This window comes from Haliotis cracherodii, unplaced genomic scaffold (genome assembly GCF_022045235.1).
Source record: "Haliotis cracherodii isolate W230 unplaced genomic scaffold, xgHalCrac1.p SCAF_1, whole genome shotgun sequence".
Lineage (NCBI taxonomy): Eukaryota > Metazoa > Mollusca > Gastropoda > Lepetellida > Haliotidae > Haliotis > Haliotis cracherodii.
The window spans coordinates 38,725,859-38,739,016 of NW_027266264.1; the positions used below are offsets into that span (position 1 = coordinate 38,725,859).

The window sequence follows — 13,158 nt, forward strand, 5'->3', positions numbered from 1 at the left end:
GTTTAATGAGGCACTGACTGTTTGAAATCACCCACCCTCTTTAGAGCGCCTTATGCTAAAATTAATCCAGCAGGCAGGGGTAAGAAGTGTGAAAATAATTCAGCAGGCTAAAGGTTAAACGTTTGAATTGAATGTCCTTCCTTAATCAGTTGTTCATGAATAAAGTCTAATCTCTTCATTCTCTGCTGCGTATATTGTAACTGAGCTGCTTGGTATTGTTCTAAAGCTTCGTTATGTCGTTTACGCTTCTCTTCAACTTCTTTAGCGTTTGATTCCCTCATACTGGAAAATAAATAATTACTCCCCGAAAAAGCTAGAGCATTAACAACAGCTCCACCGACCATCATCGCAATTGTTGCCATAGTATATGAATATAAAATATTCAAATGTTTAATTACTTCATTATGTCTTTCGGGATAAGTCCTTGTTTGATGAGCATATCCTTCGTTGCCATTGCTAATCCAATATCCAGAACCATCATACCTATATCAAATCCATTAAAATCTAGCTTGGGAGGTGTGGCTTTAGTAATCATTTTAGCCATACGGGCATAGCCAATGGCCAAGCCGGTGACCACCGCTGAATGATACGTCGCGTTTACCAACATTTCACCGTCTGTAACTGGAGTAGTCATGCTTCTTATAGCATTATATGAGGGCTAACCTCTAATTGAACTTGTTGTTGCGGTGGGGGTGATGTTTTCTCTTCTCCGGTCTTATAAAAGAACCATACAGCCGCTATACTTGCAACTCCTACTAGTGCCCATGTTTTAATCGGATTAATATTTGAATTATTTATTAATATTGCTTTGCGCGCCAGCCCTCCCTGTCTTTCTGCAGCTATTTTTGGGGGGTTCTTAGTAACTCTGGGTTGTTTTTGTGTATTCACATGTGGTGCATTCACATTCTCATTCACATGTGGTGGTTCCTCATTCACTTGTTGTTCCTCGTTCACTTGTGGTTGCGTGTTCACAATCTGTTGTGGTGTCACCTGTTGAGTCTCCATTATTATTAAGTGGGCATGTATGTTTAAATTGACAATACCTAGCCGTTATTAAAGCTGTGGTGAACGGAGCTAAGAACATTCCGAATCTATGATAAAACTCACAGCTCACTGAGCTTATAGCGTGTTCGATGAATGGGTCTTTCTCTAGAGATTCGCATAAATACATGCGATGTTCTGCCGGGATGGGGAGAAACGTACTAGCTACGACTGTGTATAGTTGTAATATAGACGACCCTATCGTTTTAGTCATGGTAGCTCCCAGTCTAGACTCGTAACGCGCGTACAGTTTTTTAATCTCTTCGTCGGTCATGTTATCAATTTTTTCGATGGTATAATTTTCCCCAAAATATTGGGAACATTTTCCACCGGCTACCAAAGCGGTGAGTCTTTCTCTATGTTTATCTAAAGATTTATCTACATTTTGATGTGTATGTTGATCTACATCAGATTCTTTGAGCATTTGTTCGATGAGTTCGTCGCATTCCATAATGTAATACCTAAGGAGATATTTAAGTCTAACATAATATAACATGACATATCCAATACAACCCGTAATAATGAACTGTTGCGAAAGAATGATGATTTCGAACCACATTTTATGTCATATTAACCGCTAATGTTCAATTTGCTACATTTTGCTATAATTTTACTATAATTTTGCTATATTTGCTATAATTTTACTATATTTTTGCTATAATTTTGCTATAATTTTGCCACATTTTTGCTACATTTTGCTAAGCAATTGCATAAGCAGCTGGTTGATCGGTTTTTAATACGAGTTTATAGTGCTTCGTTGCCGATAACAATTTTCTGACTTTATCTCGTTCACCCTTGGTATAAATGACGTCATTTTCGCGTAAACATTCCTCGAGTGAATCTCGATCTTTGCAATGAAACAGCGCTACCCATTTGGTCTGCTCCCTGAGATCTTTCAGGACAGAGTTGTATTTTTGAGTAAGTACCCAAACGCTATGTTGAGTATGCTGACCAGAGAATGCTAAATACGAAAGCATATCTTTCTTTTTTGTTAGTTCTTTACTCGCGCTGCAGTCATCTATTACGAAAAGGGTTGATTCTCCTTTGTATCTTTCGTGACATACTCGGAGACAGTCTTGTAAACGATCGCCCGGATCGACTCTGTGTACCCCGTCGTCATTCATTACCCAATCTCTCGATAAGTATGTTTTATTAACGCTTACAGTCGGACACAGAATAATAATATGATCGAAAACGTCCCGATAATGACTTTGTAAAATATCTAGAATAAAAGCTGTTTTTCCGCAGCCCATTTGCCCGCATATGATAGCGCAGTGCGGATCTTTAGGTAAAAGATTATCAATAGATTGCTTGCACGAATCTCCCATTCTGTATATTAAGTTGCGCATCCATAATCACGTACAAATATATGTTTAATTTACCAGCCGATTCCTGAAGCTTTGTTATCTGTATGGTGGCACCCTCGCTAGCATTTTCTATTCTCCTCCCACTGCCGTGTAGTTGGTCATCGTCCGTTGTTCGCATGTCTAGCCATAGCGCGTACCTCGTGGTGAGGTATTCACCCATCGATACACTCCCGAGAGACAGATCTTTCACGACCGCGTTAACTTCCGGAGAACGTTTTATAGAAGGAAGTTTTTTAATCTCATCCCACTGGTGATACGCTAGCATTCCTTGGCTATATAGTTGATTAGGAACGCCCTCGATAGTCAATTCTACTTTTGTAATCTTGGGATTGTAGAACTTCTCGGTATTTCTTTTAAATGCATCGGAGGGGTCCTCGAACAACATTAAAATACCCTTCAACGACCTCGTGGGGACGTTTAGATTGATATTCCACATCGTATCTTTTCTGTCCCTCATGATCTTTCGGTGTCGCAGCATGCGATCGTACAAAATGGCTAAACTTCCCGAATAATGGTTATGAATTTGTCTGGCTAATTCGGGATCCGTTATCATATCGTACTCGAGCGAGATATTGTCAATGGAATAGCTAGCATCTTCACCACCGGTTCTGATTACTCTACCGTAGTCGTTAAAAGTGAGTTCGTATTCTAACCTATCACCTAAGGATGCATGATAAAAAGGCATGTGGGAATCTAGTAATTCAAAGTCTAGGGGAACAAAGAATCGGTTACCTAATGCGTCGGAAACGGCCTTATCTTTTTCGTTGGTATCAACACCATTTTCAGCACCTACGCGCAGTCTCAATGTGTTCTTATTACAAATACCTTGGTACTGTAAGTTTTCCCGCTCTTTATCCGTTCTCCAGAGATCCATGTAACAATAGTATACATCGCTATCGTCGATACTCAAAACCTCATTACCGCTAATTTTAATAGCGATTTTCTTAACGATAGCACAACCTATGTTCTGAACGGGCTCTCTGTTAACATCAGTAGAAGTCAAACTAATCATAAATGCTAGTCGGACAGTTCCGGGAACTAACACATCGTGTGCGCCGAGATTAGGAAAGCGAACCAGAAGCGTTTGATTCTGATCGATGGTACTAGGGTTATTAGTTATAGTAACAGACTGACGAATTGCCTTGACCCCTAATGGATCTCGAAGTCTACGTTGTGGGTTTAACTTGCGTCCGTATTGCGAAGACATTGTTATATTGAAAACATGTACCCTATGTTTAATATAAAAATGGCTAATTTTGAACATAATGACTTAGATCTAAGTACCTTTGATGACTTTGATAACCAGAATCCAATCGAAGATACTGATGAAACCAACTTTGGTGGCACGAATCTTAACGCTGAAATTTTACAATCAACCGTCAATGATTATTTAGATTCCTTTAAATATGATAGTCCTATTGTTCGTGAATATTCAAAGTTTGAGATAGATAGTAAAGGAATATTGCGACTGCGTGGCGTTCCGGATATTGATCTTATGCATTCTCGTACTCGTAAGCCCCTTGCCTTGTCTACGATAGCTGCTAAACACGGCATCGGCATTGTTCGTGATGAATTAGGTTTTGTGGACTACTACCTACGACCAAAACTTTCCGCGAAGACTACTAAGGCTCTTCAAACCGTGCGTGATGAACTCGTTAATACAGATGAGTTGGAAGCAGCCTCGACGGAGAAATCTTAGATACCTATTATGATAATTCCACGTTACAGGTACCACATTCAGAGTTCAGTATTAGGGAATTACGAGGTCTTGGCAAGGCAATGCGAACAATGCAGGGAGAACTCATCAATAATACAGCCAAGCTATCCGAAATCGACAAGCATATAGCTTACAAGAAAACAAAACTCGAACAGGCGGGCGATGAGTTCAGTAGACGCCGCATAGCGGAAAGATTGCGTAACCTAGAAGAGGAAAGATCGGCCCGCCTCGAAGCAGCTTCCAGTAATGGAAAGGCACTTCGTTCGCAAATCAGTCGTATTCGAGAAACTATCGATCAAGTCCTCAACGATGATACTACACTGGCCGATAAAATTAAAACATTGTTCAGAGAACAGGGAATAACAATTGCCAGTATTTTAACCGCGTTGGGATTTATTATATCGACTTTGACTCTCGCGTTAACAGGTGGCACAGGTGGTAAGGGGGGAGGCGGATCACCTCCTAGTGATAAAAATGGTATTAAAGAGTGGATAAAAAAGCATTTAAAAGCATTAGGTTCAGCACTGGGAAAGCTAGCTGAGAAAGCCGCGGCTGCACTTCCCGGTATAATAGGGAGTGTTGTTTCCTGGCTATTGAATTTATTAGCTAAGACCACCACTTGGCTTAGTCAAAACTTATGGGGGTTGATCGTAGCAATTGCAGGGCTGTTGTACGTATTCGCTAAGAACTATTTAACCAAATCAGTTCGCTAACCAAATCATTAGTAAACCAACCGAGACTCCACCCACTACAAGCGCTGTTTTTTCATCGATATGTTGTTGATTTTTAGCCGCAATATGCGGTGACACTTGTGCATCAGTAGATGTTTGTGAAACATGTGGTGTTTGTGGCTTGACTATTCCCTTTTCGCCCGTGATTGTTTGCGTTATTAATTTCGACGTTCATATCTGAATTTATACCTGTTTTTTGTTGATCGGTAGTGATAACAATTTTATTATTATAGCCTATCACTTGACCGATCTTAAGTTCCATATTACTCGGAGACATGTATAGTCCCGGTGCATAAACAAAGTCCACTTTAGATTGAGCGTACTGTAATGCATCTTGAAAACGCTTTATAGACGATGTTATGTCAACTGGTGAATTAATGGCATCCTCTATGTTTGCGACAAACTGTTTTTGCGCATCGAACGTCGTCCCAGTATCGATATATCATCATATGATGATGGGTAAGGGACATAATTTAACTAAGATAATAAATAGTGGTATCATACTCGCGGCCTATATCCCGTCAAAACGAAAAAGTGTGTTAGTCTCTCCCCTGCCAGAAAAACCAGGTCATATGTTGTATAGTCGTCCGGCAATCCAAAATGTTAGTTTAAATTTGATTGCTGAATTCGATGATATTAAAGTTAACTTGAGTGCAATACCTAATATTTCTACGCTTATTATTGAAGTCTTGTTCGGAGATGCACCGGTAGATGCCTTCGAAATATTACCAGGTCTATCGATTAAATGGCTCAAGAAACACGAGCGTCAACGTTGCAGTATTATTCATGTCGGAGCATCACCCGTTGCAACCCTCGAGGGGGTTCAAATTATTAAAAGTGACAGAATTTCTCTTTCTAAGATATTCTTGCCGTATAATATACATTTGATATGGTTGATGTATACTCTCAAAACATTTAAGCAAGACCAATTAAAGACTATTATATATTCGTAATATACACTATGAGTTTATATCCAGCGCTCGATGAAGCAATTGAAAAGATGGAAACTGTTGATGGATTTCGATTACATCAAATAAGCGACATAAAACATCGAATAGAGAAGGATAGAGAGTTTAGACTTGGATTGTATAAAAAGTATCGCAGAGCCGTGAATGCTCTGGACGGAGTTGACACCTCTCTTGTAGTAGCTGGCATGGGACTCGGTGTAGCCGGTGTCGGTTTACTATCAACTATAATCGCCGCGCCTATCGTGCTCGGCATGGAAATAACCGCCGGAGTCTCGGGACTGGCAGGAATAGCGATAAAATTCATTTCTCGTAGGTTGCAAAAGAAAGCATTAAAACACGATAGTATTCGAATACTCACCGAAGCAAAGTTGAACAGCATTGAGGATCATATTTCGACAGCAATGGCCGATTGTAAGATATCCGAGGATGAGTTTCGTTTCGTGCTGTCGGAACTCACCAAATACAATGAAATGAAGCAGGAGATTCGATCAAAATCTCATAAGACCAGTGGTATTAGCGAAGATGAGAAAAAAAAGTTCATAGAACAGGAGAGGCAACAAGCACGTCAATTATTCCGTGCAAAAACCAAAGAACTGGTTGGAGATTAAAAATAAATTGCTTACTATCGTTTGATCACATTTAGACAAATGCTTACATAAATATATAATAATGGAAAAAACTATTAAATGGAGAGAATTACCACAAGGTTTTTATTATATCAGTGATGTCAAACCAACCAAATACGGTTATCAATTGTTTCTTATCAATTTACAAAAAGAGTGTAGTTATATAGTCTGGTCTCCTAGTAAAATGAACGAAGAACTTAATAAAAATGTTGAATATCGCTTTATCGATAAAAATAATGAAGAATATTTTTATTACCATTTAGGCTCATCTAAAGCAATGATTGGCCCCAGGTATTGGTGAGCTAGAGCCAATTTAGCTGACTATCGTTGAATCGCATAATCATTTTGGCATAAAAAATTCCATCTGTAGTAGCAGTATAGGTATATGAATCCAGCTCCAGTGGAAGTAAGCCAGAACCCCCATTACCTATAAGAAATTATATCATAGACTCCAGGTGGTGATGAGCTGGAGTCAATTTAGCTGAGTCTCATGACTATCGTTGAATCGCATAGTCATTTACACATAAAAAATGCTACCTGTAGTAGCAGTATAGGTAATAAATCCGGCTCCAGTGGAAGTGAGCCAGAACCCCCATTACCTATACTACTACTATTGCTGCCATTATCGACTGCTTTTGGAGATCTGACACTGTGATTGCCAGCCTCAACCTGAAGGACCTGACAGTTGAAGATGTGAAGGGCATCTGTAGTTTTGATCTGTTGGTGGTCGTACAGCAGATAGCCAACCCCAAACAACACCGTTAGTGCAACCTCAGAAAACTACCACCCTAGCTTCCCCCTCTTGGAATAGTGTTGACAGGATGTGACATGTATGGTGCGTCTAAACAACGTATCCATTTTTGTCCATCAAGCTCAGAAGTATGATTATTCTCTCCACTCATTACCCCAGCATTCTTGATGCTATTGGATCTCAATACAAATTATGAGACTTATATGAGGTAAAAGCCTTGACAGATATACCAAGCACTTGAGGGTTCTGTCCCTTTCTCCATCAGCATACAGTTTGCAGTAGCTGCTGGCATGCAAAGGATCTCACCTCACGTTACTTTGAGCACCCACACACAATGCTTGGATGAATCAGTGAACACTTAAAGTATGACCCTCCTCCAATCATGAGATAAAATTCAGGAAGAAATAATACTTTCCCTGCATTACAGGAGTGGCTCCAAATATTTTTCAAAACAATTGAGAGACGAGTGGACTGGCTTATCACTTGATATGTGTGCCGGTTCTGTTTGGACAAACAATTTATACCTTGTTTGGAACCCGTGAAGATCCCGGGGTAGAATAGGTCTTCAGCAACCCAAGCTTGACGTAAAAGGTGACTCTGCTTGTCTTAAAAGGCGACTAACGGGATCAGGTGGTCTGGCTCGCTGACTTGGTTGATGCATGTCATCGATCCCTATTGCGTGGATCGATGCTCATGATATTAATCACTAGATTGTCACTAGATTTACACAGACCGCTGTCATATAGCTGGAATATTGCTGAGTGCGGCGTAAAACAACAAACCAACCAACCAACCAATTGTTCGGGAACATTGGATGGCTTTTTCAGTCTTTTTTTGTATGGCAATAGAAAAACTATTCTCCATGGAAGATGTAAACTTTGTGTAAAGTAGTTTTAACTGTTCCATATTGCAACAATGTTATACAAAATACTGCATTCATTCTTGCAGATTTAGAAATGTGGAAATTTATTTTCTTGTTTCAAATTTGGTGACAGTTCTCTCCTCAGTATTTAAGCAGATAAATTTTGAAAAGCAATTGAAACTCTTGACTATGTTAGGTTTAGCTACAGTGCTGTGGCACTAACTTTATTCCATTAAATTTAATCATAAAGAAAGAACATGGTTTGGTAGGGGTAAAAAAAAACAATGTTTTGTAGGGATCTTTTTGAATTATGAAAACCATTGTATATTATAATAGTATTGTTTTTCATTGGCTCGAATTTGCCTGGAATGTAAGTCTCTGTTGTTGACCAGGCAGCAGTACAAGGAAGCATTCCTGGCTATGAGGAAACATCGGATCAACATGAACCTGATGTATGACCATGACCCCCAGATGTTCTGTGACCACATCCAGCAGTTCATATCTCAAGTGGAGGCAGTCAACCATCTGAACCTCTTCCTCACGGACCTGCAGTCAGTTCATACTGTTCATACATCTTCAGTCAATCCTGACATGAATTTGACCTAAGTTCTGCTTTCACTTACTTCCTTTATCTTTGCAGTCTCGTTTGTGGAAACTGATATCTGTACTTTAATATACTTCCATGATTTTCTTGTAGTTTCTTTCTGTGAATCCATGGCTAAGTCTTTCCTCAATACCTGAATCCTAGTCTAGTCTGCATACCTATATCCAAGTCTAGTCTGCATACCTTTATCTAAGTCTAGTCTGTATACCTTTATCCTAGTCTAGTCTGCATACCTTTATCCAAGTCTTGTCTGCATACCTTTATCCAAGTCTAGTCTGCATACCTTTATCCTAGTCCAGTCTGCATACCTTTATCCTAGTATAGTCTGCATACATTTATCCAAGTCTTGTCTGCATACCTTTATCCAAGTCTAGTCTGCATACCTTTATCCTAGTCCAGTCTGCATACCTTTATCCTAGTCTAGTCTGCATACCTTTATCCAAGTTTAGTCTGCATACCTTTATCCTAGTCTAGTCTGCATACCTTTATCCAAGTCTTCTCTGCATACCTTTATCCAAGTCTAGTCTGCATACCTTTATCCTAGTCCAGTCTGCATACCTATATCCAAGTCTAGTCTGCATACCTGTATCCTAGTCTTGTCTGCATACCTTTATCCAAGTCTTGTCTGCATACCTTTATCCTAGTCTTGTCTGCATACCTTTATCCAAGTCTTGTCTGCATACATTTATCCAAGTCTAGTCTGCATACCTTTATCCAAGTCTTGTCTGCATACATTTATCCAAGTCTTGTCTGCATACCGTTATCCAAGTCTTTTCTGCATACATTTATCCAAGTCTAGTCTGCATACCATTATCCAAGTCTTGTCTGCATACCTATATCCAAGTCTAGTCTGCATACCTTTATCCTAGTCTAGTCTGCATACCTTTATCCAAGTTTAGTCTGTATACCTTTATCCAAGTCTTGTCTGCATACTTTTATCCAAATCTAGTCTGCATACCTAAATCCTAGTCTAGTCTGTATACCTTTATCCAAGTCTAGTCTGCATACCTTTATCCAAGTCTAGTCTGTATACCTTTATCCAAGTCTAGTCTCCATACCTTTATCCATGTTTTGTCTGCATACCTTTATCCAAGTCTAGACTGGATACCTTTATCCAAGTCTTGTCTGCATACCTTTATCCAAGTCTAGTCTGCATACCTTCATCCAAGTTTTGTCTGCATACCTGTATCCTAGTATAGTCTGTATACTTTTATCCAAATCTAGTCTGCATACCTGAATCCTAGTCTAGTCGGCATACCTTCATCCAAGTCTAGTCTGCATACCTTTATCCTTGTTAAGTCTGCATACCTTTATCCAAGTCTAGTCTGCATACCTTTATCCTAGTCAAGTCTGTATACCTGAATCCTAGTCTTGTCTGCATACCTTTATCCAAGTCTAGTCTGCATACCATTATCCAAGTCTTGTCTACATACCTATATCCAAGTCTAGTCTGCATACATTTATCCTACTATAGTCTGCATACCTTTATCCAAGTCTAGTCTGCATACCTTTATCCTAGTCTAGTCTGCATACCTTTATCCAAGTCTTGTCTGCATACCTTTATCCAAGTCTAGTCTGCATACCTTTATCCAAGTCTAGTCTGCATACCTTTATCCTAGTCTTGTCTGCATACCTTTATCCAAGTTTAGTCTGTATACCTTTATCCAAGTCTAGTCTCCATACCTTTATCCATGTTTCGTCTGCATACCTTTATCCAAGTCTAGACTGGATACCTTCATCCAAGTTTTGTCTGCATACCTTTATCCTAGTCTAGTCTGCATACCTGTATCCTAGTCTTGTCTGCATACCTTTATCCAAGTCTAGTCTGCATACCTTTATCCAAGTCTTGTCTGCATACCTATATCCAAGTCTAGTCTGCATACCTTTATCCAAGTCTAGTCTGCATACCTTTATCCAAGTCTTGTCTGCATACTTTTATCCAAATCTAGTCTGCATACCTGAATCCTAGTCTAGTCTGTATACCTTTATCCAAGTCTAGTCTGCATACCTTTATCCAAGTCTAGTCTGCATACCTTTATCCAATTCTAGTCTGCATACCTTTATCCTAGTCAAGTCTGTATACCTTTATCCTAGTCTAGTCTGCATACCGTTATCCAAGTCTTGTCTGCATACCTTTATCCTAGTCTAGTCTGCATACCTTTATCCAAGTCTTGTCTGCATACCTTTATCCAAGTCTAGTCTGTATACCTTTATCCAAGTTCAGTCTGTATACCTTTATCCAAGTCTAGTCTGCATACCTATATCCAAGTCTAGTCTGCATACCTATATCCAAGTCTAGTCTGCATACCTTTATCCAAGTCTTGTCTGCATACTTTTATCCAAATCTAGTCTGCATACCTGAATCCTAGTCTAGTCTGTATACCTTTATCCAAGTCTAGTCTGCATACCTTTATCCAAGTCTAGTCTGTATACCTTTATCCAAGTCTTGTCTGCATACTTTTATCCAAATCTAGTCTGCATACCTGAATCCTAGTCTAGTCTGTATACCTTTATCCAAGTCTCGTCTGCTTACCTGTATCCTAGTCTAGTCTGCATACCTTTATCCAAGTCTTGTCTGCATATCTTTATTGTTGTCTAGTCTGCATACCTTTATCCAAGTCTAGTCTGATTACCCAGATCCTAGTCTAGTCTGATTACCTGAATTGTAGTCTAGTCTGCATACCTTTATCCAAGTCTAGTCTGCATACCTTTATCCAAGTCTAGTCTGCATACCTTTATCCAAGTCTTGTCTGCATACATTTATCCAAGTCTAGTCTGCATACCTTTATCCTAGTCTAGTCTGCATACCGTTATCCAAGTCTTGTCTGCATACCTTTATCCTAGTCTAGTCTGCATACCTTTATTCTAGTCTAGTCTGCATACCTTTATCCAAGTCTAGTCTGATTACCTGAATTGATGTCTAGTCTGCAAACCTGGATCCAAGTCTAGTCTGCAAGGTGAAGCACGAATGGCAGTATCCAAGTCAGCCAGCCTCAAGTTAATCTTGAGTTCCACACTAAAGTTACTTTTATTTCGCAGAGAGGAAGATGTGACAGTGACCATGTACACTGCGGCATACAACAGACACTCACAGCCACACAGCCAGGGAACATCCAAGGTGGACAGAGTGTGTGACTGTGTGAGAGAAGCAGTCTCACACCTAGACAGGGACAAGTGAGTTGATTCACTCTGTGTGACTGTGTGAGAGAAGCAGTCTAGACAGGGACAAGTGACTTGATTCACTGTATGTGACTGTGTGAGAGAAGCAGACTAGACAGGGACAAGTGACTTGATTCACTGTATGTGACTGTGTGAGAGAAGCAGTCTAGACAGGGACAAGTGACTTGATTCACTGTATGTGACTGTGTGAGAGAAGCAGACTAGACAGGGACAAGTGACTTGATTCACTGTATGTGACTGTGTGAGAGAAGCAGTCTAGACAGGGACAAGTGACTTGATTCACTGTATGTGACTGTGTGAGAGAAGCAGACTAGACAGGGACAAGTGACTTGATTCACTGTATGTGACTGTGTGAGAGAAGCAGTCTAGACAGGGACAAGTGACTTGATTCACTGTATGTGACTGTGTGAGAGAAGCAGACTAGACAGGGACAAGTGACTTGATTCACTGTATGTGACTGTGTGAGAGAAGCAGTCTAGACAGGGACAAGTGACTTGATTCACTGTATGTGACTGTGTGAGAGAAGCAGTCTAGACAGGGACAAGTGACTTGATTCACTGTATGTGACTGTGTGAGAGAAGCAGACTAGACAGGGACAAGTGACTTGATTCACTGTATGTGACTGTGTGAGAGAAGCAGTCTAGACAGGGACAAGTGACTTGATTCACTGTATGTGACTGTGTGAGAGAAGCAGACTAGACAGGGACAAGTGACTTGATTCACTGTATGTGACTGTGTGAGAGAAGCAGACTAGACAGGGACAAGTGACTTGATTCACTGTATGTGACTGTGTGAGAGAAGCAGACTAGACAGGGACAAGTGACTTGATTCACTGTATGTGACTGTGTGAGAGAAGCAGACTAGACAGGGACAAGTGACTTGATTCACTGTATGTGACTGTGTGAGAGAAGCAGACTAGACAGGGACAAGTGACTTGATTCACTGTATGTGACTGTGTGAGAGAAGCAGACTAGACAGGGACAAGTGACTTGATTCACTGTATGTGACTGTGTGAGAGAAGCAGACTACACAGGGACAAGTGACTTGATTCACTGTATGTGACTGTGTGAGAGAAGCAGACTAGACAGGGACAAGTGACTTGATTCACTGTATGTGACTGTGTGAGAGAAGCAGACTAGACAGGGACAAGTGACTTGATTCACTGTATGTGACTGTGTGAGAGAAGCAGACAAGACAGGGACAAGTGACTTGATTCACTGTATGTGACTGTGTGAGAGAAGCAGACTAGACAGGGACAAGTGACTTGATTCACTGTATGTGACTGTGTGAGAGAAGCAGACTAGACAGGGA

At 40.2% G+C, this 13,158-nt stretch overlaps 1 protein-coding gene across 1 annotated transcript in view; it reads left to right on the forward strand.

Annotated features, from left to right (window-relative positions):
* The window catches only part of LOC139477634 (elongator complex protein 1-like), an 80,134-nt gene that overhangs the window by 43,714 nt on the left and 23,262 nt on the right, over positions 1 to 13,158 (forward strand). The window contains exons 19-20 of the mRNA XM_071260032.1: positions 8,456 to 8,614; positions 11,707 to 11,841. Of these exons, the coding sequence (XP_071116133.1) occupies positions 8,456 to 8,614; positions 11,707 to 11,841 (294 nt within the window). The remainder of the gene's footprint in view (positions 1 to 8,455; positions 8,615 to 11,706; positions 11,842 to 13,158) is intronic.